Genomic DNA, 25,910 nt, shown 5'->3' on the forward strand with positions numbered 1-25,910 from the left:
GACAAGGCCCTGGAACGTGCAGCCTGACATTAGTCTGCATCCTAGATCCACCTGCAAGGGGCCTGTGCCCCCTTCTCTGCGTTCTCTCGGATCTTTCTGGTAGAGACGAAGTGTGCCAGGGCTGGAGCGTGGCCCAGATTTATCTGCCGGTTACTTGTGTGGAACATCCAAACACTTTTGTTTTAATATCCAGCTGGCATTGGTACTATTAAAATGACCCCTGCTTGTTTATCCTCTGGAAACAATCAACGTATTTGCTGTGAGTCCAGACAGCCGTTGGAAATGGGACGTCTGCGCGGAGAGACCGCTGTGGCGTGTACGGAGCGGACAGGTGGGCCTGACCCCCACAGATGAGTGAAAACCAGCTGTGGTTAGGCAGGGAGTGGCCTCGCTCCTGGGTAGGTCTGGTTAATGCAGCATCCTACGAGACCTCTTACCCCTGTGGGGCACCTGGCCCTGGGGGACCTAGGAGTGGTCTGGAACTCTAAGGAAGTTGAGGCAAAGGCCCCCAGCCGTCCTGGCCTGACCAGTCCCAGGGACGGGGAGAGCACAGTAGGACTTGCTCCCCTAGCGCTGTCACTGTGGCGTGTGGGAGGGGTCCTAAGCCTCTCCCCCAGGGCAGCCCGGAGGACTTGCCCAGAGGAGGCCCAGGCAGAGGAGACCCTGTCTGCCTCCCGTGGGGAGCGAGGCGCAGTCCTGGGTGGGCAGCAGAGACGGAGACCCTGGAGAGTGAAGACCTGTCTTTGGCAGAGTGGCCACCCCCACTGGACACACACAGGGTCTCAGCCTGCATCTGAGCCCAGCCGGAGTGGCGGTGGGGTGAGGTCAAGTGCCTGTTGCAGGGGTAGGCTATGGATGAGTGTGAGTGTGTTTGAACAGTTCCTCCACCTGGAACCTCAGAATGTGGCCTTGTTTGAATAGGGTCTCTGCAGATAGAATTTGTTGAGACGGGGTCATAGTGCAGCAGGATGGGTCCTGAATCCAGTGACCAGTGTCCTTATAACAAGAAGAGAGCAAACACAGAGACACGGGGAAGAGGCTGTGTGAAGTCAGAGGCAGAGACTGGAGCGATGTAGCTGCAAGCCCAGGAATGCCGAAGACCGCTGGGGCCCAGGCGCTGGGGAGAGCACGGCCCAGCTGACACCTGCATCTCAGACTTCTAGCCTTCAGGATGTGAGAGAATTAATTTCTGTGTTTTTTTTTTTTTTTTTTCCTTTGTGGCCGCCTTAGGGACAGAGGAGGGTCCCCTGGCCGTGGACTTGCTGGCTGGAGGAGGGTGGTCTTGCTGCTGTCACTGTTTGTCCCAAGGCTGGTGGGGTCAAAGTTTGTGACAGGTAATAACCTGTGAGAGGTGGGTAGGAGGGGGCTCAAGTGAGCAGGTGCTGCCCAGGAAAGGCTGGGAGATGCTAGGGGGCTTTCTGAGATGCAGGAGAGAGAGGGGGGATGGTGGGTGGCAGGCTCTTGTCTGGGAAAGGCTGGCCTGGCTCTGTTCTGGGTGAAGGCATCCTGTGGTTTCCTAGGCTGAGAGAAGAGCTGCAGAAAGAACACAGTTTTGAGGGCAGAGACGAAGACCTGAGAGGGGCCAGCCTTCCTCACGGAATGGTGGAGCCTGGGTGTCCCTCTCACGGGGAAAGGCGCAGGCAGCATGGCTCTGCCTTCGTGGCCACCACCCACCTTGAGGCCTGTCTTGGATTCTGCTGCCACCATTAACCCCAGAGGGTGATGTCCACCTCAGTGGGAACAGTGGCCTAGATCCATCCACACTTCTGAGAGGGCTGGTGCCTTGGACCTGCACCACCGACAGGCCTGGCTCAAGTCCCAGCCCCAGCGTGTCCCAGCCAGGCTACAGTCACATCTTCTCTCCAGGCCTCAGTTTCCTTCTCCACAGAGCGGGGGACTTTGTGGTACCCGTCTCGGGGTGTTTGTGAGGATTCAATGCGTTCGTGCTTTTAGAGGTGCTTGGCGGACACACAGTAAACACTCCACATCGCTAGCTCTGATTATTTAGTATCCGTTTGGCAGGTCTCAGTAAATGCAAAGGCAGGGCTGAAAGGCAGTCATTATAGACACACGAACAGCATACAATACAGGTTTCCATGGTCCCGAGTGTCTGGGCTGACTCAGCACCCAGCAGAGCTCCTGCCCTGGGCTGCGCCCTGGGCTCCTGTGGAAGGGCCTCCTCCCAGTCCCTGCCCTGGAGTCTCCTCCGCCTTTCCAGTCCCCCGTGCTGGCAGCGGGAGCTTGTTGCCTTGTAACGGAAGCATGACTATGGCGCTGGAATGGAACGGCCCAGCTCTGAGGTTTCAGTTTGGGGAGAAGCTCAGAAGTCTCCTGACTTCTCAACCTCTCCAAGCTGGCTGGCTCTGCTATGAAGATGGAGGCTTGGGTGGCATTCTGTTCTCTCTTGTGCCGGTGGCTGTCCCCTCTGCTCCCTTTCAGAGCAGGAGGGGTCAAAAGGGATGGGTTTAGAGAAGGTCTGCTGGATGAGGGTGAGTGGGGAGTCCTGGCCTGGAAGGTGTTCAGAGAGTGTGCATGGGCCATGGCTGTGGCCGTCGCAGCCCGGTGCAGACATTGCCCATGCCTCACCCCATGTGGTGCCATTCCATGTGCTACCTGTTTGAGCCAAGGGTGGTCCAGGGGCCAAGGAGACTACTGCATCGTATGCCAACTGCTGAGTGCTCCCTGGGATATAATTATTTTTTATTTCATTGATGTTCAGTTCTGTGCCCACAGACTTCCATTGTCTTGGGGTCCTGGACACCTTCATTAAAATGTCAGCCTTCGCCCCTTGCAGACCCTTTGCCCACAGGTCAGCAGCCACCAGCTCCCAGCTTGCCACCCCGTTTGCGTCCTGGTTTGGCAGGGCTCTGTTCTAAGGCCTTCCAACAGCACGCTGACTTCTCCACGATTTGTAGACCCACGGCTCAGAGGAGTGCATCAGCCGGGTATTCAAAAGCTGGCCCTCCCATCAGCCGCACAACTGGTCTACCTTCCTCATTGCCACAGGTTCACACACATCAAAGCACACTCAGTGTACCCCATTCCAACATTGCCACCAGCAAAATCCAGATGACATTCGGGGTGCCATTAAGAACACCCAGTGCACTCCAGTAGGCCAAGGGCAGCAAGGAGGAAACCACAAAACCCTAGCCCCCATGGAAGACCATCACTGGGTTACCTCCCTGTGCAGGTAGGGCTGCTCTGTGAGCTCTGGGGTCAGCTGGCATCAGCCTGATTGGCTTTCTTCCTCCGGGCTCTGTGCCTCGTGGGTTATAGTCCTCCTGTGGTTCTCGTCAATGACCTTGGCTGCCCATGGCCCCTATTGTTTCCTGGTGGGTCTGGGCCATGGTTGGCGGCTTTCCACCACTGTGCCCCTCCAGCCTTCATTTCTCCTGCCCCGTGTGACTCCCTGCACTGGGGCCTTGCCTGTTGAGCCAGCTCTGCCCTCCGCCAGCTGCTGTGTGGTCCATCTTAGCTGATACACTGAGATGCCTTCTCCTACCTTGTACCCCCGAGGTACCACAGGAGTGGGATTGGGGAACTAGGGCATCCAGTGGTGTATGGCTGACTCACTTTCTAGCCTACTGGGAAGAGGGCTGATGTGTGAGCGGTCTTGGGGGCCTACCTTTCCCTTCACACTTCTGTCGGGAGCTTTAAGCTTTCCCGGGGACCTGGGGCGTCCTTGCACCCAGGAGAGAATAGAGTTGGTGGTGGACTATGTCTTAGTCCATCCGGCTGCCATAACAGAAATACCACGGACTGGATGGCTTATAAACAACTGGAATTCACTTCTTACAGTTTGGAGCCTGGGAAGTCCAAGATCAAGGCGCCAGCGCACTCAGCGTCTGGTGGGAGCCTGCTTGCTGGTTCACAGACCCTGTCTTCCCTCTGTGTCCTCACAGGGAGGGAGGGGGAAGGGAGCTCTGTGTCCTCGCAGGGAAGGAGGGGAAGGGAGCTCTGTGTCCTCACAGGGAAGGAAGGGAGGGGAGCTCTGTGGGGCCTCTTTTATCAGGGCCCTAATCCCACCATATGAACACCACCCTCATGACTTAATCACCCCCCGAAGGCCCCACCTCCTAGCACCGCACATTGGGGATCAAGTTTGAACATACGAATTTTGTGGGGGGCACAAACGTTCAGTCTACAGCAGACCCCTCAGGAGCCTCCTTTAGATCACGCTGTAGCACAGGTGCTCTTGAAAGGCATCCAGACTCTGGGCATCGCTCTGGATTCTGCCTCAAGAACCCACTCATCATGCTTTCCCGTGGCTGATCCCCTTCCTGCTCTCCGGCGACCCATTGGCCATGATGGCTGTCCCTCTCTCCCTGAGTCAGCCCCTACTGTGTCTCCATCTCCACTCAGGCTTCCCTTCCCTCTGTGCCCTGTACTGCTTGGCAGAGCCCTGAGAGGGATGTGTGTGAGAGATTCAGTGGAAACAGTGAGGAACTTTACCGGGCCCCGGATCTGCTTGTTCTAAGGTAAATGCATTCAAACGCTTGATGAGCTAAGAGTCTTCTCCCTCCATGCCTGGTCGTATGTCAGATGGGAGTCACCATCTTTTTCCTGCCCTCTGGGAACGGCCTACCTGCATACTTTATCTTCTCCTTAGTTGAAGAAGCTGGAGGCTCCAGTTCAGATTCTCAGAAGCTCCAGATCCATGTGTCATTGATTTATGGCAGAGGTGTAGAGGGCTACTGACTGCTCTCCCTGAGTGATTTGCGTGTCCCCTCTGATTTCCACCCAGTCCACTCCCCATGGGAGGCACTGGTAGAAGCTGACCCTTTGCATGATTGTGGCTTCGTGTACTCCATGCTGGCCCAGCACCAGGCCTGGCTCCTGGCCCTTTGATTTCGAAGGGTTACTTGAAGTTGTTGCTCGCTTTGGAGTTGGAGAGTAGAAACAGGGAGAAGCCACACAAGAGTTAGGACCTAGGGGAAGGGCCTGTGACTGGGGGAAATGAGGACTCTTTACCTGAGGGGCTGTGAGGCCTGGCCTCTGTCAGGTGCAGGGCCCTCACACCGGCTTGTGTGTGGGAACGTGCGTGAGCGAGCATCCTGCTTGCAGGTGAGACAAACAGCCCATCTTCTCTCCTCCCGGGATGCTGCTCTGTGTGCTTGACCTCAGCTGACAGGTTGGAACCCCCCAGTTTATAGCTTTCACTTTTTTTAAAAGCCCTTTTTGTGAAACACTAACCTCAGCGAAGGGGAAAGAAGGAAGAAAAAACAAAAGAGCTGAGTTCAGCAGCTGCAGTTTGCTATATTTTTCATCTTGCCTCAGCAAGTTGGGCCCACAAATAATCTGGTCTTATATGCTTCAGCGATGCTGCTGTGGACAACTTCCCTCTCCTCCGAGAGCAGCACATCCCTGGGAGCCAGCCCTGCCCCCTTTCCCAACCTGACACTCGGTGGCCCTGTGGCCAGGGCACGGGGTCCAAGTGGGAGGCGGAAGCACAGAGCGAGCACTGGCCAGCAAGGGGGCGGGTCATTAATTTTGGAATGGTTTCTGGGATCAGCTAAATATTTCCCTTTAACCAGTTTCCCCAGCCTCACATCCTTTGTTAGTTCAGGAAAAATGTCATTTATAATGGATGTTGCCTTGATGAATTGCTCCAGAGAAGCACAGTGTTCTCATTAGTCTATATAATGAGAAAGACTCCTATGGCGGCATAGCTGCCTGGATGTGGATACTATATTTGATGGGAGGAATATTCATCTGTGTGGTCTGTCCCTTCTAGAAGGCCTGGAATAGAGGCCGAGGGGCCTGGGGCGTGTTTGCCCAGTGCTCTCTGGGAGCAGTTCCCCACCACACTTGGTCCCTCCTGCTTCCCAGTGGGTCTGGGTGGTGGTGTGCAGGCTCCTTACCTGCTCTGCCACCCCCACCCCCTGCCCCTGCTCTGGCCCCCTGCGCTAGAAGCTGGTCTGGCTACTCAGCTGAGGAACATAATTTGGGTGTAATAGTCCTGCTCATTCTCTCTCTCTCTCTTTATTCCCAAAGAGAAAAAGAATAAACAGGTAGATGGTGCATTCTATTTTCCAAAAGCACTTTTGCATATGTGGGTCATTCCGGACTCTCTTCTGTGGGGGTATCAGACAGGAACTGAGTGGTGCAGTGACATTTCCAGGGTTCACGGCTTGTGAGCAGCGGGTGTCTGACCCAGATGCCCTGGCTTGTCACTGGTCCCTCACTCTCTGCCTGTCTGAGAAGGGACAGTTTACCCAGCCGTTCTCCACAGAGGCCCATTGGATTTCCTCTGTAAGTCCTCAAGGCACTTCTCTGCCTTAAGAGTGGTGCTTAAGGATGTGTGTTAATTTTTGCAGGTCCCTGGGGCCTCCTTTAGTGAATGGCTATTACCAGACAAAGATACTTTTCCAAGTTCCCAACAGCCACCAGGCAGGATGTGAGGAGGGGAGGAAGACAGTCCCAGTGGGGGCTGAGCTATCTTGGTGACCAGGGTCATGCAACGGTGATGCTTTTGGCTGTGCTGCCAGCTGGAAATCTGCTTGTAATTTTTATTTATTTAGAATAGTTCTTGACTCTCCTCCTGCTTAGAGTAGTCCCCATCCACCCATCCACCCATCCACCCATCCAGTCACCCATCCATCCATCCATCATCCAGTCACCCACCCATCCATCCATCCACCCATCCATTCTTTCTTCCATCTCTCCCTTTCTCCTTCCATCCAATGGATGCTGAGTTCCTGTTTGGTGTCAATCACTACTATGGGCCCTGAAGACTCAAACGCTAATTAAATGATTTCTGTTCTGAACTTGGTTTTCTCAGTTGGGAGAAACAGATATGAAAAACATAACTTACGATATGGTTGTCGGTGCAAGTGCAGTAACTGGAATTTGTGAAACATGTTCAGAGTTGGGACAAGGCATTCAGAGAAGGTTTTCTGGAAGAGCTGGCCCCAGAAGTGGCTTGGAAGGGTGACCTGGAAGGGGTTTTAAAGAGGACGTGGTTGGGAGCAGGCATTCCTGGCAGCGGTGGCACCGAGGGACATGGATCTGTGCAATATCACAATTGGGAACGTGTGTGGTTTGATATTGCTACAGGGATTGGGGTGGGAGAGAGGAGGAGAAGGACAGATGATATGATATAGATCAGCAGGGGGCCAATGGTAGGTGGGGATCAGGGTGGCAAATGATGGGCTGTCCAAGGCCAGGGAGTCCTCCTTTGGGGGTGTTAGTGGGGCTGTAGTCACCAGAGTAGCTCATGGGCATGGTCCTAGGTGCTGTCCAGGAATCCCGGGTCCTCTTACCAGAGATGACTAGACCATTGCTGTCGATGAGGACGTTCCCAAAGGGTAAATAACTGGCCCAGGGTTGTAGCCGTGCGATTACAGAGCTGGGGTTTGAGTGAGGTGGCTTGGCGGCTAGGATTTTGTCCATAATCGTTACGCCTCTCTTGTGGGTCTGCAGTTTCGGCTAATCATCTACCTCTGGGGTTCTTTTCCTCAAATGTTACGTCCCAGGAAATGAGATTTGATGTAAGAACCTATCTGAACTTCTGCAAGAATATGCCATGGAATAATAGGGTTGGGATGGATTGCGAAGGCTGACACACACATTCCCTGGAGGCTGAAGGGAGGGGAAGTGCTGGGACTAACAAAGGTGGGAGGGGACTGGGTCCTTGAGTAGGAGGTCCTGGGCATCTGGAACCGGAACGAGGAGGTCAGAACAGCTTGACCTAAGAACAGAAACACTAAGCTAATGAGAGCCCAGGTGTCAGAGTTTCGGGACTAATTACCGGGGTTAGGAAGACCATGTGAGGGGTGGGCCATTGGCGACTGGGACCTTGCCCACTCCTTGGCCACCACGGATGGCCTGCTACCCCTGACTTGGGGACAGTGGACCTGGACGTGTTTGTTCTGCAGCAGGAGGGGAGCGGGCATGGGGAGGGAGAGAGGGAAGAAACCTAACCTTATCCTGCTAGCAAGAGCCATAACAGCATTCAGAGAAAGTTGAAAGAAATCTTTCAGCTGGCTGGCTACCTAGCTCAAGGCTAACCACACTCTTAACACAATAATAAGTCAATCCTTACTGAATAATTAAATAGAGAGCCTTCATAAGTATTGACTTAATGTGACAGCAAGTCTATAGTGACTTGGGGTTTGCTTATGTAAACACAATCTCTTGTTCAGCTTACTTAGCAGTTCAATGAAATAGAACAGTCCTTCAATTAAAATCAAATGCTGCATACATTTAATTCTTTTCTCTGTTTTACGGGGTAATAATAGGTTTGGAACATAGGTGAAGAGATGGGGGCGGGGGGAAGGAGAGAAGGGTACCTGACCACATGCCTGTATTGTTAGAGGACTCAGAGGAGTGTATCCGCTGGCGGTGTCCAGAAGAAGGAAGTGGTCTGGGCTCCCATCTTGGGCCCCAGGCGGGGGATCCATGTGGGCGTGGGTTGACTTCTGTCCCATCGGACCCTCCTGATCCTCTCTCAGAGCAGGTGTGGGTTGGCCACTGTGGTTGGTGTGTCAGACTGTTGATGGTGGCCTGGGTCTAACTGATTGCTTCTGGTCAGCTGGGGTCCAGTGGCTCAAACCACAGCCTCTTCAGGTCATTTTCTGTGGACGGTTTCATGGCTCATCTGGAGGAGAGAGGGGATGCTGGGTGAGCTCCAGGCTGCATTGGAAAGAGGGACGAGGGGGGAATGCTGGAAGAGAAATCAACCTCCCTCGTTCTGTGGCTGCAGTGCCAGGGCCGGGGGAGAATAGTGGGCTGGGAGAGAGATGGCTGGTAGGGGCAGGGTCAGCACGGTGGTAGGGAAAGCCCACGGGCTCAGGAGTAAGATCTGGAGCTGAGCCTCTGGCCCCGCTGCTGGGATGTGGGTTAATTAATTAACCTCCCCAGGCTTTTGTTTCCTTATCTGTAAAACAGGGCAGGCCTGCCAACTTCAGAGAATCACTGTCAGAATAAAATGTGGTGATGTCAGTGGAAGGACTTTGCGTGACGCCTTATAAAGGCCGGAGGTGCTTGTCAATAGGTCGGAGGTGTGACGTCCCTTTGTTCCGAAGAGAAAGAGCTTGTGCCTCTCCACAGTGTTCGTGCTCAGGGGTGGTCAGCGGTGCTCCCCACCGCAGGAACAGCAGCAGCAGGCATTGCTGGGCATTGACGGGCATTGCCAGGCACCCGCTGCACACCAGGCGTTGTCCGGGCACTTTCGTACATTTGCTCATTGGACATCTCATTCATCCTCCCCACAGCCTCGTGAGGGAAGAACTGCTACTACCTCCATTTTACAGATGAGGCAACAGAGGCCTGGAGAGGTTTAAGGACCTACTCATGGCCACACAGCTAGTGAGTAGCTGGGCCAAGGCTCACACCCCGTCGGCACGACGTGATGTCAGAAGCTGGACTTCACGACGGGGGTGTGCTTCTCTGGAGGGGCTGGGGTAGGGGTGTGGGGTGGGAAGGATGCTCGAAGAATCCAGGGTCTCCTGTGAGTGGAGATCCCACATTTCTACCTGCAACAGCTTGCCCCGAGGTCTTGGTCGTGTCCAGAAGGGTTCCATCTGCATTTCCCAGCGGGTTATCAGGCTCTGTCTCCAACCTGCTGGCTCCTAGGAGTGGGAATCAGAGCTGCCCCAGGCTGAGGAGCCCGTCCTCTGAGCTGGTAGCTTTTCTCTCTCAGCCTGGTTGTCTTGGACAGAGAATCCACCGAATGTGTTGATGCTTCTAGAACCAACAACGTTTTGTCTAACTGAAGGATAGAAACAGCATTGCTTATGATAGGCCCCGCACAATTAAACGTAAAGAAATAATTACAGTCTTAAAATGACTTTATTAAAAGAGAACATAATGAACAGCGGGTTGTATTAGCTTCTTCTGAAATTTACTTCTGGATCTTGTCGCTTCCAAAGCTCACGATTTCCCCTGATTGTGACCAGGGCGCATAAACTGTCTCGTCTCCTGCTTTTTATCCCTTCACATGATTTCGTGTTTGAATTTTCATATATTGGTGCAATCCTCATCCTTGTCATTTTAAATAGTGAGGTGGCTTTCTGTGGCTTATCTGTCTGAGCCATTCCCCTCTGGCTGGCGGGGTAAGGACGCAAGGCCCGGAGCGTCTTCCTCCCTGAATTTTACCGTCGTTCGTTTTCCGAGTGGCTCTCGCTGAAGTGCTCCTGGCCTGGCTCTTTTGTGTGGGTTAGTCATACCCTTGGTGGGTTTGGGTTTTGGCCTGTGTCCTTCCCAGTGTGTGCTTTCTGGTTGCTTTGCACTTGACAGAGAACATCATATCAAATCAGAGAGCGAAGCTAAATAGTAGTCATGTTTTCTGTTACAAGTGAGGGAGACCCAGTTAGCTTAAGAAAACTTAAAAAGGAATTTGTTAGTTCCCAATAAAAGAGAGAAAGGGGCAGGAGAGTATCCTAGGACTCTAATACAAATGGGGGTCTCTCTCTCTCTCTCTCTCTCTCTCCCTCCCTCCCTCCCTCCCTCTCTGTTTCTGCTTCTCTCTTCAGTGTAGCTACTTATTTGTATTGTGCCATGAGGCTGGAACTTGGTTCCCGTTGCTCTGGGCTCACACCTATGCAGTCTCATAGCCAGAAGGAAGGATGCTCTCTCATGCCTGCTCCACCAGCAAGACTTCAGGGAAGGGCCCTGTCTGGCCCAGCCTCTATCATCCTTCTCCCTGGACCAGTCAGTGTGGCTGGGAAAAGAACTGGGTGGTTTGTCCTGCCTGGGTCATGTGTCCACCTGCAGCCCAGGAGGGTGGGTGCTATGGTTGACAGCCTGGCTGGAGGAGGAAGTCCCCAGCCCACCCACCCCGAGGGGAGCAGCTCTTCCGGGCAGAAAGAATAAGTTCCCGGTGTGCACTTTTGGGGTGCACAGGAGGGAAGGGAGCGGTTGGTACCTCACGCCATGAAGCGAGTGGTGGCTGTGTCCTAGAGGAGGCGGGAAAGGATGGAGGACAGGCTGTCCACAGTGAGCCCCGGAGGTGTCAGAAAACAGCCGCGAGGGTGAAATCCACCTCCCCCTTTCTCAGTGTCACGTACACCAAACCCACTTAACGAGGCCCTGCACCGCTGACGGGGCCTCAGGCAGCCGTTCCAGAGGCACGTGGGCCTAGTAAAGCCGTTTGCTCTGCATTCCCATAAATTGTCTGGGAAGCCGTGATGAGTGATTTGCTCTTCTTGGGAGCCCTTTCTTGCCTCCATGCAATATTGCAGTGCCCTATTGGTTTGCGTGAGGCCATGCTGGTGGCTACCCTGGAAGCATTGTGAGCAGCCGGGGCTCCTGGCAGCAGAGCCGGAGAAAGGACCCTGCCCTCACGGGGAGGTGCCTGGCCCGGGTGTGCTGGCTGCGGGATATGCACGTGTGTCCTGCCTCTTGGAGCGACCCTGTCTGCACAGTGACATCATCACCTCCGTCTACTTTATGGGGTTGTTCAGAATTAAATGAGAGAGCAGTGTCCGGCACATAGTAGGTTCTCAGTGAACATTAGCTCCCTTTCCTCTTTCTCCATTTCTCCAACCAGTAGAACATGGGTTTCCTGAAAAGTTGGAACTTTGGGAAATTGACAATAACTTCAGGCCAAACAGCCCTGTGTTGGCCAGCATTGGAATGTTTGGGGGTTCTGTGGGAGCAATTCACCCCAATTTTATACGAGGCCAGACAGATTTGAGAAAGTGTATGTGTTTGGCTACAATCTGGGTTAAGGGGGTGTCTCATTGACAACTGGTGCCTGTACGTTCTCTTGACTAAGACCAAAGCATGGAACTGAGAGGCGTGTCCAAGTGTAGCTGTGTCTGTGTGGGGACAGGTGTGTGTGTGTGTGTGTGTGTGTGTGTGTGTATAGGTGTGTGTAGGTGTCTGCATGGGGACAGGTGTGTGTGTGTGGTGTGTGTGTATATGTGTGTGTATAGGTGTGTGTAGGTGTGTGTATAGGTGTGTGTGTGTGTATAGGTGTGTGTAGGTGTCTGCGTGGGGACAGGTGTGTGTGTGTGGTGTGTGTGTATATGTGTGTGTATAGGTGTGTGTAGGTGTGTGTATAGGTGTGTGTGTGTGTAGGTGTGTGTATAGGTGTGTGTAGGTGTGTGTGTGTATAGGTGTGTGTGTGTATGTATAGGGGTGTGTGTGTATAGGTGTGTGTGTGTAGGTGTGTGTGTATAGGTGTGTGTGTGTGTGTGTGTGTGTGTATGTAGGTTTGTGTGTGTGTGTGTATAAACATGCGTACTCTTTGCCATGTAACCATGAGCTGTGGCCTGAAGCTTCACTTTCTTCATTGGCTGGGTCTGGAGCGGGGGCAGTGAAAGCTGAGACCAGCTCTGCAGCCTGTGAAGCGGCCACGTCCCCGGCAGCACTTGCCTCCAGGTCACCTGGGGGGCTGGGCAAAGCACAGGTGGCTGGGCCCTGCTCTGGATGTCAGACCTGCTAGGCCTGGAGCGGGGCCCGGGCATGTGCATTTCCACCAGAGTCCCAGTTGACGCCTTGGTCTTCGGACCACACTTGGCGAATCGCTGACCTGTAGGAAGTCCACGCACCCCTGCACCCCATCTGCATGATTTCTGCTGTGAGGGGCGGTCTTCACACATCCTGACTTTGCAGGAGCAAATCTGCCCATCAAACAGGATTGCGGGGTCTAACAAATAATTGTTACATTTGAATTCCAGATAGACAGTGGAATACTGGTTAATGTAAGCATGCTCCAAATACGGCACGGGACACACTTACACTAAAAAGGTGTATTATTGCTTATCTGAAATTCAAATTAGATGGGTGTCCTGTATTTAATCTGGCGATTGTTTAATCAAGTTGGGGGTCAAGTGTCCCTCTCCGTCTCTCCGCTGATTTCCTGTGATTGAATAGGCTACAGCTGCTGATGAAACAAGCCCACAGAGGGTTTGTGTTTTGGACAGACCCACCTGCTGCCCCGCGCTCACTTGGCAGTTTTCGCTTGGTCTCGGCGAGATGGACTTGGCTGGTGTTCATATTGATTCTCTTGCTGGCTCTCTGCTTTTCTCGCTTCGTGGTCTGCTTGTCTTTCTCTCTCTCCCGCTTTCTTTGATGCCATCTCTCTTCTGGGGGCTCTGAAAGGAAGACATCTGAGAAGCGATGGGGCTGATCCAGGAAGGCCTGTCCTGGCAGGGAGAGCAGAGTCCATGAGACAGGTGACCGAGGGCGCCTGCAGGGAGAGTGGCATCTGGCCCAGCAATGGTGCAGAGATCCCAGCTGGCTCGCCATGCATGTGCAAGGATACCATTGCCTTGGTCTGCACCTCCCAGGGCTGCTATGTGTTGTGGTTGGAGTCGAGCGAGTCATGGCTTGAGGGAAATTGACACCATGTGCTCTCGTGTTGACAGAGTGCTCCGGCTGCCGGGGACTTCAGTGTGTCTTGCGGGGAGGAGAGGACCTGAGTAATCAAAGGCCTCCTGGAGACTTGGATGGGACATCCTCCTAAATGGCCCCATTTGCCACTCTCGCCTGCCAAGGCTGCCTGCTCCCCCCCCCCCACCCCGCTTCCTCTCGCCGTCTGCTGGTCTTGAGCCTGCTCCCCCTCCCTGTGCTCTGGATAGAGCTGTGGCCTGCCGTGAAGGAAGTAGGCCATGGCCTCCGGGGAGCAAGGCAGCCCTCCCCTATTGGTCACCCTGTGGCCCAGTGCACGGTGCCTGGCTTCGGGGGACCTGCCTCCTCCTCCTGTGTCCTCAGCCTGGCAGGGAAAGTGATGTGGCAGGGGCAGGAGGGCATCGCTCACCTGTTGTCCAGTGGGGTGCCTGGCACCTGGAGGCAAGGGAGGGGTGAGGGAACCGTCTCCCTGTTCACTCTGCTTGCATGGGACCCACATCCACCGTGGCAGGTAACAGGTGTCTTTTTCTTTTATCAGACACAGGGAAAGCTGCTCTTGCTGTGTACTTGCCTGTGGCAGGCACAGTGCTGGGACGAGGCGCCCGGGTGGAGGGGAGATAAGGGTGATTGATGCCTCTCCTCTGTGCCCATGTCTCTCAGGCCCCTGTGAGGGAGGGGGGCTGGCATGGCTCACCCATTGGGTAACTGGGGACACTGAGCACAGGCCGCATCACAGGGATGGGCAGAGCGTGGCCTGATGACAGACCCTCTCCTCCGCAGCAGCGGGATTGCCCGCCCCTCCTCCCTGAGAGGCTGTCTGGGAGGCCCCTCACCTGCAGGGGGGCCCTCGGGTCTGCTTAGTGGGCAGTTGCTCCCACAGGACCCTGTCCCCATTTGCTGGGAATTCCTTTCTGACATTGCAGGGACCGGCATGCCATTCCCACCCTTAGTCTCTCGGTCATGTGGCAGGGGCTCAGCATGTGTTCAGAGAAAGGATGGGTATATATCTACCACCGCATCCAGACCCAAGGGGTTTGGATGAAGAAATCAGTAGGGTCTGTCCCTTGGGAATGTGGGTTCCAGTTGGAGAGACCAACAGGGCAACAACAGTAGATGTCTGTACAATTAAGTATTTGCTTGCTTGGTCCAGATGTTGTCTGCAGCTGGAATACAGAGGTGGAGGCGGTCAGAAAGGACTTCATAGGGCAGGACGGCAGGGGGACACTGGGGAAGCAGCAGGAGGGAGCCAGGCCCTAACTGTGATCAAATGGCATTGGACAGACTCCTGTGTTTTGGCTAAGAGATGGTATTTGGGTGCCTCCTGGGCAGGAAGGAGATGGGGGCCCTCCGGCTCTGCTTGTGATCCCTGCAGAGCTGGGGTCCGCCCGATGCTGCTCGCCTGCGGGCCTCCTCAGTGCTGGGGCCTCACCATGTCCCCCCTCTGGAGGAGACACTTGGCCAAAGCTAACAACGTGGTGTTGGAAGGTGCTGTATGAGTTTCGTGTGGCTGCTGTAACGAAGTGCCACAACCTGGGTGGCCTAAGACAAAGCTATTCTCCAACAGTTCTGGAGGTGTCCTCAGGTCCAGGCCCCCCGACAGGCTTGCGGGAGAATCTGTCCCGTGCCTTTCTCTTGCATTCCGTGTTGCCAGCACCCCTGGTGTCCTGAGCTCGTGGGCGCATCCCGGCAGCCCCTGCCTCCGTCTGCATGTGCTGCACGTCTGTGTCTCTTCTCCTCTTCTTTCTTTTTTTAAAAAATATATTTTATTGATTTTTTTACAGAGAGGAAGGGAGAGGGAGAGAAAGTCAGAAACATGGATGAGAGAGAAACATTAATCAGCTGCCTCCTGCAAACCCCCTTCTCCCCCCCACTGGGGATGTGCCCGCAACCAAGGTACATGCCCTTGACTGGAATCGAACCTGGGACCCTTGAGTCTGCAGGCCGACGCTCTATCCACTGAGCCAAACCGGTTAGGGCTCTTCTCCTCTTCTAATGAGGACACCAGTCATTGGATTGAGGTCCCACCTACTTCATTATTATCTCATCTTGGTTACATCTGCAAAGAACTTATTTCCAAACAGGGTCACATTCACAGGTACCAGGGATTTGGGTGACACAATTCAACCCACAGCTGGTGCTTAGAGGTTGTGTTTGCCTCCAGATCCCCTGAACCTATTAAAGTCCCTGTCCCCTCTCAGGTCCCTGAAGGTCTGGGGTGAGGGCAGAGGCCACCCCTCTCACCCTCTCCTAGCTCCCGCCTCATTTGCTGGGTTGTGGGGTGGGCAGCCGCTGGTCTTCCATGTGATATGAAGTCTTGTCCTGTGGGGGCTGGAGGCTGGGTTGGAAAAGCTGCTTTTCCCTGCTTGGGGGCTGGGTAGTGAGGAGCTAGAGGGCAGATTTATGGGCAGGAGGGAGGTGGAGAGAACCTCGGGTCCCATTCTTGCCCTGCAGAAGACAGAATATGTTTCCAGTGCTGCAGAACGCTGGGTCTGGAAGGGCGTTGAGGGCTTCTGCACAGGAGCAGGGGGCCTGCCAGCTGGGCACCCACCCTGTTGAAGTCTGGGACGCAGGCCCGGCTCACTGAGCAGCTCGGGACCTTGGGCTTCGCCGAGGCTCGGCTTCCTCCTCTGTAAACTGGGACGAGCTTACAGCTGCGTTGGAGATCTCAGATTCTTTGTGAGGGCTCCGTGATAAAGGGTGGCTGTGAACATCTTTTCTGAGATAGTTTTTTATTGTGGTAAATGATACGTAACATAGAAGTTACCCTTGCGTCCATTTCTCAGTGCCCAGTGTGTGGCACGAAGTGCATTCACACGGTTGTGCAACCCTCACCGCCATTCATTTCCAGAGCGTTTTCATTTTCTCAAACTCTAGAAATGGCTTTTAAACCAGGAACTAAGAGCATGTTTTATTCATTTGATAAACAAGGAAACTCAGTCCCTGAGAAGCAAGGACTCACCTAAAGTCCCTGTGATCCAGGGGCACAGCTGACGTGAGAACCCCGGGCCCCACCTCCCGCACTCGCACTCGCTGCCTCTGCAGGCTGCAGAGTGAGGGTGGAGCTTCCCTCTCCCAGCCCCCACCCCCAGGACCCTGGGGCATCAGGCAAACCCGAATTTGTCCTGTGGTGGGACCCACACAGCCGCCTCTGTGAGGGTGGTGCTCTCAGGCTATCCTGGCCTGTCTGTCTGTTTCTCTCTGCTCCGTCCTCAAATGGGACAGAGTCTGGTGGAGAACCTGGGGGACTGAATTCAGGGTGAGCTTCCGGATGACTTTATGAGGGACCTCACCGTGTGGAAAGAGCTGGGATAGGGAGTCAAGGGCTGGGTTCTGGTCCTTCTGTGGTGTTCCCACTGAGCACGTATCTGTTGAGGTCCTACTGTGTGCCATCATTGGGAACATAGCAGCGAACAAGACCTATTACTCTTTTTTTTTTTTAAAAAAATATTTTATTGATTTTTTACAGAGAGTAAGGGAGAGGGATAGAGAGTTAGAAACATCATTGAGAGCGAAACATCGATCAGCTGCCTCCTGCACACCTCCCACTGGGGATGTGCCCATAACCAAGGTACATGCCCTTGACTGGAATCGAACCTGGGACCTTTCAGTCTGCAGGCCAACGCTCTATCCACTGAGCCAAACCGGTTAGGGCAAGACCTATTACTCTCGCTTGCAGCTGCTGTGAGACAAATGATAATACATTGACCACACGGCAAAGGGCACTGGCCTCTAGGAGGCAGTGATGGGGAGGGGAGGGGAAGGAAGGTGGGCCCAGTCAGGCTGATTCTACTGGGTGGGATCTGGAAGCTGGTGGCTTGGGGCCGGGAGGCTGTGCTCTGGTTTGGTGAAGAAGAGATGGGTGAGCAACGCCCTCCAGGCATCTTACCCCAGGGGCACTCTTGTTCCTCCCTGGGGCAACTCCTTGGACCTCACTGCCTCCTGCGAGGTAGCTAGGGCAGGGTTCACGTGCGGTTCTGCAGGTGGAAGAGGGATGTGTAGAGGGACTTGGCGGGTCACCGGGAGTGTGGCCAAGCAGGAGGTGGCACCCGCTTTCCTGCGTTGGTCCCGGGCATTTTTGGTTCCCTGTTGCTTTGACTGAACCATCCATCTGGAGTTGATGAACCTCAACTGTGTGGCCTCCAGGAACCCCCACCTCTGGGAGCTCTCAGCCGCGAGCCCCAGGCTTGGTGGCCCCATGTTCCTCCTCTCCCTCTCCCTGGCTCCCTCCTGTCCAGGAAGCTGGGAGGAACCTCTATGCCGCAGAGGAGGCGGGAGGGGAGGAAGCCACGCTAATTTGTTCTCTCCATGCGTCTTCTCCCAACACCAGGTCCCGGCTGGCGGACTTCCATGCCAATTGTCACGCCTCCTACCAGACGCTCACCAGCTGTCCAGCCGACAATTACCAGGCGTGTCTGGGCTCCTATGCGGGCATGATTGGTAAGCCACCCCTTGCCCGGGCTCACGGTGACGCCCAGCTGCCCAGCGGGCAGGGGCCGAGGCCCAGCTCCAGCCAGTGGGTGGGCACCTGAGCTCACCTTCCTTGGTGGCGGTTTCGGATAGAGCTGCGGTGGGAAACCAGAGGCCGGGCTGGCTGTTTCATGGGGGAGGAGGGCCCGAGGGACTTCCAAGAATTTCGAAATAAGAAAAAGGAACATTGATTGCAGGGTCTGACATCGCAGGTGCCGTGCTGAGCAGTTTACATGACTGTCTAATTCTCCTAACAGCACTTTCTAGGGAGGTGCTGGGAAGTGGAGATGCTGCAGATGGGGAAACCGAGGCTTAAGGAAGTGGAGTAACGTGCACAGGTTCACCTGCCAGTAAATGTTGGCACTGGGACCAGGCCCAGGATGTGAGCCCAGTCGCATGAACTCCAGAACACACTCTGCTTGGGGGCCTGGAGAAAGCACGGGCCATGCTCTGGGGGTGGGGGGCATCCCCACGCCCTCTGTCCCCTGCTGACCTCATGGTTCTCTGGAATAGTAACACTCAGAGTTTGGACTATGAGTTGGGATGTATGTGTGTTTGGGGGCAGGTGGGAAGGAGGACGGCTTCCAAGCCTCTTATCTTGGGGTCCTGGGTCTGGGGGCCCAGAGAGGAGGTCTCACCGCTCCCCTCTCCTTTGCCTCCCTTTCTCCCTGTCCAGGATTTGACATGACGCCCAACTACGTGGACTCCAGCCCCACTGGCATTGTGGTGTCCCCCTGGTGCAGCTGTCGGGGAAGTGGGAACCGGGAGGAGGAGTGTGAGAAGTTCCTCAGGGACTTCACCGAGAACCCCTGCCTTCGTAAGCCCCCCCCCTCCAACTCCCCCCGGCAGCCCCTCCTACCCTCATCCCAAAGGGGCCCTGAGGCTGCCTGCACCATGCCCTTCCTCCTCCATCGGGACAGCCAGTGACCTGTGGGGCTGCTCCAGCAGGGTGTCACCTGCGGAGACGGTGGCTGGGCTCTCTGAGTCACACCGGAGTTGTCATGGGCCAGCCCCAGTTTACCACTGGAGGCCGTGAGCCTGTGTCAAGTCAGGGCTGAAGGTTTCTGGTCTATTATGCTGACAGCTTCAGACAGGTCCTCTGGGACAGCCCCATGGTGAGGCCCTCGGCTGTCTGTCGCTTCTCCCTTTGGGATCGATTTTTAAGGATCCATTGGAATCAGGGACTTTTTTTTCAAGTTATCAAATTCCTAATCCAAAGGCTGGAGAACAAGGTGAGCCACAAGCTCTGTCTGCCTCCATCTCTTCAGACTGACACCTCTGCTATCTATACCCACCTGAAGGTCCCTCCCTCACTCTCCCCTCATTCTTCCTTCAGTCCATCTGTCCATGCTGCCTTTCTGTATGGCCCTGGGAACTCAGAGAAACAAGTTGTAGTGCCTGTCATGGGCAGCTTGCAGCCTGACTGAGGTCCGTGTAGTCACAGTCCAGGGGGAATGTGCTGGGGAAAGGCCTGCATAGGGCTCTCCCAGAGCCCAGGGTGGGATGCCCAGCTCAGCCTGCAGTAGGGAGCCCCTGGAGGCTCCTCAGAGGCGACCCCCTGAGGGACAGGGCCATTGGTCAGCTGGAGCAGCAGGGAGGGCATGCCCGTCCACCTGGGCAGAGTGAGTTGTGAGAACCACAGACCACAGAGCCTTGCTACAGAGCATGGGGTCGCCTGGAGTTGTCTGGGCAGGAGGGGAGTCCCCCTCCCAAAGGGGATCCTGTGGTCCCCACTGGTGTTGGTGCCGCATCCATTTGCAGCAAGGGTTCAGGATCTGAAGAAGGGGCCGTGCACAAATGAAAACACTAGACAAGAAATATGAATTTAGAAGGCATGGGGGCCAGGTGGAAACTTCCCTCTAGCAGAGAAGCTCTCTGAAGCCCTGACCTGTTAGCTTTTATTCAATTCTAGATACACATCTTTGCCCTTAGTTAAGCACAGAAAACCAGTAGCAGACAGACTGTCTCAACGGTCAGTAAAAAGATCAGTAAAGATTTACTTTGAGACTATTAGGTCAGGAAATTGCTTTGAGCCACCACTATCTCAACAGAACAATTGGTGCATAGCTTTAGCCCTTGCTAAAGCTCAAGGTTCATCAGCCTTCTGAGTTCCTTGTTGTACTTTCATGATAGTGTTTGACAATGGACGGCTTCCCGCAGTTGGGGTGGTGGTGTGGGCCACTGCAGTGGCAGAACCTGGTTCCCGGTCAGATGTGCATTTCAGAGGTTCACTCTCTGGTCCAGTGTGGAGGGGTGAGGTAGGGATGTGGTTCTGACCAGTGACCCACAGAGGGTCCACTCAGAGGGAGAGGACAGTGATGGCTGAGGTCCTGAGCAGGGTCAGCGAGGGTGGAGGGAAGAGGTGGAGGGGAGAGAGCTTTAGGAGGTGGGCTCAAATGGCAGCAAGTGGGTGGTTAGGGAGGCAAACTGGGGGGTTTGGGTAGGGAGAGATAAAACCTTCCAGATTGGAAACATGGGAAAACAGTGTGGACACGGAAGGGAGTGGTGCCTGGTTCAGGTGTAGACATGATGAGCTTGAGGACGTGGAGGTGGGAATTTCTTTAGGCATTTGGTTAGAGGGTTAAGTCTTGGGGACAGTTTTGTCCAAGAGGTTCCATTAATTTAGTCCTCAGTGAGTTAGTGCTAACTAATGGTGTGGGAGTCGGTGAGGCCACTCAGGGATAAAGGCGAGTCTGGGGCCCATGGAATGCCAGTGGTGGGGACCTAGAAGCACCTGAGGTGGCAAAGGAGCCTGGAGAACCAGTGCCTGGGGGGATGGGGTGGCAGAGCTCTGAAGCGGGCGTGTCTGCAGCGCACTGAATGCCACTGGGAAGAGGGTGCTGGCTGCCCTGGGTGTGGCCCGCTCCTCCCTCCAGGCTTCCCACGCTCCCAGCACCTTCCTCACCACCTATGTTTCTTTCTATTCTGGTCTCTTGTCTTTTTAATCTCCCTCTTGCTATTTTCTCCTCCACGTGGGGGACCTCATATCTGAAGGGGAGCTTTGGTGCAGTTGAGTCTGGACGAGCTGCACCGTGTCCTCCGCTCTGGGCTGTGACAGGGAACATAGTGGCTGAGATGGTGAGGGGCAGACGTGACGGAGGTGCCCTTGATTCTCTGCGTCTACCTGCTCTCTTCCTCCACAGGGAATGCCATCCAGGCCTTTGGCAATGGCACAGATGTGAACCTGTCCCCCAAAAATCCCTCATTCCCAGCCACCCAGGCCCCTAGGGTGGAGAAAACACCTTCTTTGCCAGATGATCTCAGTGACAGCACCAACCTGGGGACCAGCGTCATCACCACCTGCACATCTGTCGAGGTGAGGGGGCGTGGTTTTGCCGCTGGGGAATGGAGCCAGGGCGGCTGAGGGCCTGGAGAAGCACCATGCTGTCAGAGGCGGGTGTGGGAAGTTAGCCAACGGGGTGCACAGGTTCCTCCCTTTGGATCAGGGACCCAGGGTAGGGAGGAATTGGTGGGGGCTAGTCGCCCATTTATTCATTCATGAGGCATTCACCTTGACAGTAGCCAGCTCCTGCTCTATCACAGGATTGTACCAGGTAGCAGGGGGTGCAGGAGAAATGGAATGGTTACCGTGTATCAGCCATCTGCTCCTTCCCAAGCATGAGCCAGTAGCTCTCCCTACTTCATTAAATTTTCACACAGAGAGGTGGCTCTTATTTTACAGGACCTGACCCAGAAGGCCTAGGCAACCTGCCCAGCTATCACAGCTAGTTAGAGGTGGCATAATATTTCACCTACATCTGAGTCCAAGACCCATGATGATCATTTCTTTGCCTGTCTATTGTCTGTTCATCCATCCATCATGGGTTATGTACTCAGTCTGTGTCCTTATGTGAGATGCTAGAGAGATGCTGGTGAATGAGTTTGACAGGAGCCTGGGTTTTGTGGTCCTTATTGCGTTGTCCAAGGTCAAACAGTCTAACAACCATTAGATATGGACTGCGGTCAGGGTCACGATGGGACACAGGTGGCACTGTGGAGGTACATCATAGGGCGTCCCACTTAACTTCTCTCTCTGCTGACCTACTGTCATGTCACACTTGTGCTACAGTATATTCTTTGCTTATTAGGTTGGTTCTAGTCAAAACACACACACACACACACACACACACACACACACACACACAAAACCACGAACACTCAATGACATGCACTCACATACACTCATGCCTTCTCTCTCTCTCTCTCTCTCTCTCTCTGACACACACACACAACCATGTACACTCACGGACACACTCACATACACTCATGCCTACTCACACACACACTTTCACTCTCTCTCTCTCGCTTTCTCTCACACTCAGACACAGACACACATACCTGGAACAAAGAGTCTAAAGTAGGACCGAATGCAGAATTCCAGGGGGAGCAGAGGAGGGAGGGAGCAGTGAGGTGGTGGGTGGGTGGCATAGGGGATGTTTCAGGCAGGAGTTGGGATTGGAATGGCCAAGAAGGTGGGTGGGGTGTGAAGTGTAGCCATGGTGGGGGGCGTTGGGAGCACAACCTGAGCACAGGTGTGGGAGGCAAGGGAAACAGACATGGCTGTGTGCCAGTGGAGACACCCGTCTGAATGGGCTGGGCTGGTGGGAGGAGCAGTGGGTGGGCGTTCACTACAGAGTTTCATTCATGAAGGTGGGTGAGTTCTGGAGAGCTGGTGCACAGCAGCGGGACTGTCGCTGACGGTATTATATATAGTGCGCTTGAAATTTGCTAAGAGAATAGACCTTAGACATTATTTGTTCTCACACAAGAAAAACCAGGAAAATGGTAAAGGTGTGAAGTGATGGACATGTTGATTGGCTTGTGGTGAATATTTCACAGGCTATATCATGTCATCAGGTGTACAACTTAAATTTACAGGGTGGGGCAAAAGTAGGTTTACAGTTGTGAGTACATGACAGTTTACTCTTGTATTATCTATTAGTTATTGTATTATTTTCCGAACGAACAACTGTAAATCTACTTTTGTCCCACCCTGTATGCCATTTTTGATGGTCATGTATAATCTCAGTAAAGCTGGGGGGAAAAAAAAAAACGGTGCCAGGAGGAGGCTGTGAGCAGGAACTGGGCCTAGTGGAGGCATTCAGTTCCCTGGTGCCCACTGCACCCCAGGGGCTGGTGCTGGGACCATCCTGGGTGGGAAGCCCACACCCTTCCCTGTCCAGTGGTCTGCCCTGTGTGGTGACAGCTGACCTCCACGTGCCTTCATGCCAGGCCGCCTGGGCCTTCCGTGCCCCGCTCCCCTCCATTAGGCCCCGCTCCTGATTTGGGCCGAGCTGCCGTGCCACCCTTGGACGGTTCCTAATTACTCTGAGCGGACTTGAGCGGTGGCTGGCGGGGGCTCGGGGCCTGCTGCACAGGCAGTCGCCAGCTCAATTTCATGCTAGAGTGGCGGGCAGCTCACCATCGGGGCTGTGCCACCTGTCAGGTGGCCATGCTTGGAGGTGGCCCACATGTCCCTCCAGGCACCATCCGCCTCCATGTGCCACGCTTCCACCCCTAGCCCTTCAGGGCAGGCTCGCCCATGGGGATGCTGTCTCAGCAAGTGGCTCCTGATGTGGTTGACCATGGGTGTGGGAAGTTCAAAGCCGTGGCTCCTGCCCCACCACAGTCTACTCAGTGCCTGAGGACTACGACTCCCCTTCCCCCCATTTCACCTTAGAGGTTTGCTGAATCGTGGCCTGGTTTCTTCTCACCCGAGGCTGATTTTCTGCAGCCTCCCCATCTGGGGGCTTGTCTTGGCTTTGGTTTGACCCAAATGAGAGGTGATGTACATGACCGGGCCTGTACATTGAGGAACACTATAGTGGGTGTGATGTGTCCTGGACGCTCCAGAGGCTGCCTGGCAGGGGCCCCAAGGCCTGGCCCCATGCCCCTGCACTCCGGGGGTCTGCTGATTCTGCCCCTCTGGGCAGGACAGCTGGGGACAGCCCCTGGGAGGAAAGGGAGAGAAGCAGGCCCTCAGAGGCTGCCCACCCACCGTCACCCTGGTTTCTTCTCACTGAAGCTGAGGGCAGGGGCTCCTGGTTCTATTTTAATAACAGTCTTTTAAATGAGCACCTACTGTGTGGGAGTGCAGGTGAATACATGCCCTCACCTCGCGGGAGGCTGTGGGTGCTTTGTCCCTTCCTTAGCCCGTACCCCCTCCCTCCGCTTGGAAGGGCTCCATGGTGGCCGATGTGGGGTCCTTGGGAAAGAAAACAACCCATGGCTACAGAAGGGAGCCTCTGGGTGAGGACAGAGACAGGAAGCTGTGGTTGGGGTGGGAGGGAGGTGGAAAGAAGGGGGAAGAGAGTGGGGAGGCCCTGCACTCCAGACACCCCATCCTCCTCCCCATCCACAGACCTGGGCCCTGGGAGAAGGCTTAGGGACCTTTCAGTGACCAGACATGGCAGCCAGTCAGGCACCCCATATGAATGAGTGGATGTTAGGTCCAGGTGGCACTCTGAGATCTCCTTCTTAAGGACGGAAGCCCAGTGAGGACAGCAACTTGTCCCCAGTCCTCAGTCCCCAGTTCCCAGTCTCGGGGCGGTTTCCTTCTGGCTGCGCTGTGCTGCCTGCTCCCCACACCTGCCTTCCCAGGACTCTCTCACAGTGGGGGTTTGCTGTGGAAGAGGGGAACCCAGGTCCTCATGATGGGGTTGCTGCGCAGACATGGATGTCCATAGCGGAGCCCAGAGGCCCTGAGCTGGCCTGTGTCTGGGCATCCTGGTTCAGTCTCCAGTCCCGGCCTCCTCATTTCTACTCCTGGCTGGACCCTAACCAGTGTCCATGCCCAAACAGGACTTGGAGAAAGCATGGTGGAATTTAATCTGCAGATTGGCCTCTCCCCTCTCCCTTCTGGCCCTGCTACACACACACATACACACACACACACACACACACACACACACACACACACATGCATGTGAATGTCTCCTAGAGCAGGGAACCTGTAGGAGACAGCCCATCTTGTACCCTCATCCAAGGGCCTTGGTTTCTGAAGCCCAGGGAGGTCATCCCATGGGCTAGGCCCGAAGGCCAGGCAAGCAAGATGCTGGCTGTGCCTAGTCAGTCCCTCTGAGCAAAGTGCTTCTCCTTCCCTCTCTCCCACCCTCTCTGCCTGGATGTCGCCGCTCGAGTGGTCCCCTGATGCTGCTCAGGCAAGGCTGGCTTCCACTTACGTAGGGCTCCTGCTTTGCCTCATATTGTCCCCTTCAGCATGCTTCTGCTCGCTGCTACCAGGCCAGCATCCCTGGAAGACTGGCCACCTCTCGCCCTCAGTGTAGCCTGGATAACTGAGCACACGGCGCTTGGCATGGACTAGCGCTCTGTAGAGGGAGGGGAAGAATGCGAGTCCCCAATTCATTGCTCTGTTGGAACTGCCTGCTTTCCAGTGTAGAAACAGTCTGTTTTATTGGTCGCAGGCAGCTATTTATTCTGTTTTCCGCTCTCACTGATGCCCTTCGTGTGTCGTGAATGTGCGAGGTGACATCTTTCTGTTGAGAATGCAGGAAGACGGTTAGAAGGCCCTTTGGTCATACGATGGGCCTCTGGACCAGGGCGCTTCGGTGTGGATGGGGAAGGCTGGCAGTGAGTTAGCGCCTTCCCTGGCCCTGGTTTCTTCCCAGGGTCCTGGGCACTCCCGGGTTGTTCTGGGCCAGTTTGCAGGGCCCATCAGATCAACTGGAGGCTCACCCTTCCTTGTGCTAAGGGGCCCAGCAACAGTCCCCTTTGCTTTCCGTGTCTCCACCAGCCAGTTCCTGCTCTTACCCTTGATTCGGCCCGTCACATCTGGGGGAATTAGAAATGAGTTTGGAGGGGTTGCCACAGCCCCCTCACCGCTCACCTGCACGGGCTCAGCAGCCAGCAGCCACCTGCCTCGGGCCCCTCCTCCTCCTGCCTGTTCCCTGGTGGGTTCTCACTTCCTTCACACATCCTTGGCCATCAGAGTGGGGCCGAGAGGCCTGCCACGTGTCTGTATGTCTATCAGGCACAATTCCTGATTTCTAAATATGGCTTGTTTCAAAGCTTTGCGCGACTTGCATGCATTCCTTCTTCCCTCCCCCAACTCTCCCTCAGTCATTCATTTATTCATCCACCTCTGCATTCATGCATTTATTCAACATAAATTCTTCTGCATGTCA

At 54.8% G+C, this 25,910-nt stretch overlaps 1 protein-coding gene across 2 annotated transcripts in view; it reads left to right on the forward strand.

The window, feature by feature from the left end:
* Positions 1-25,910, forward strand: part of GFRA2 (GDNF family receptor alpha 2) — a 91,499-nt gene that overhangs the window by 58,806 nt on the left and 6,783 nt on the right. For both annotated transcript variants that reach the window (XM_079772357.1, XM_079772356.1), the window contains 3 exons: positions 17,627-17,736; positions 18,443-18,583; positions 20,910-21,082. In XM_079772357.1, coding sequence (XP_079628483.1) covers positions 17,627-17,736; positions 18,443-18,583; positions 20,910-21,082 — 424 coding nt within the window. The remainder of the gene's footprint in view (positions 1-17,626; positions 17,737-18,442; positions 18,584-20,909; positions 21,083-25,910) is intronic.

The sequence above is a fragment of the Cnephaeus nilssonii genome (assembly GCF_951640355.1).
Source record: "Cnephaeus nilssonii genome assembly, chromosome: 5".
NCBI lineage: Eukaryota > Metazoa > Chordata > Mammalia > Chiroptera > Vespertilionidae > Cnephaeus > Cnephaeus nilssonii.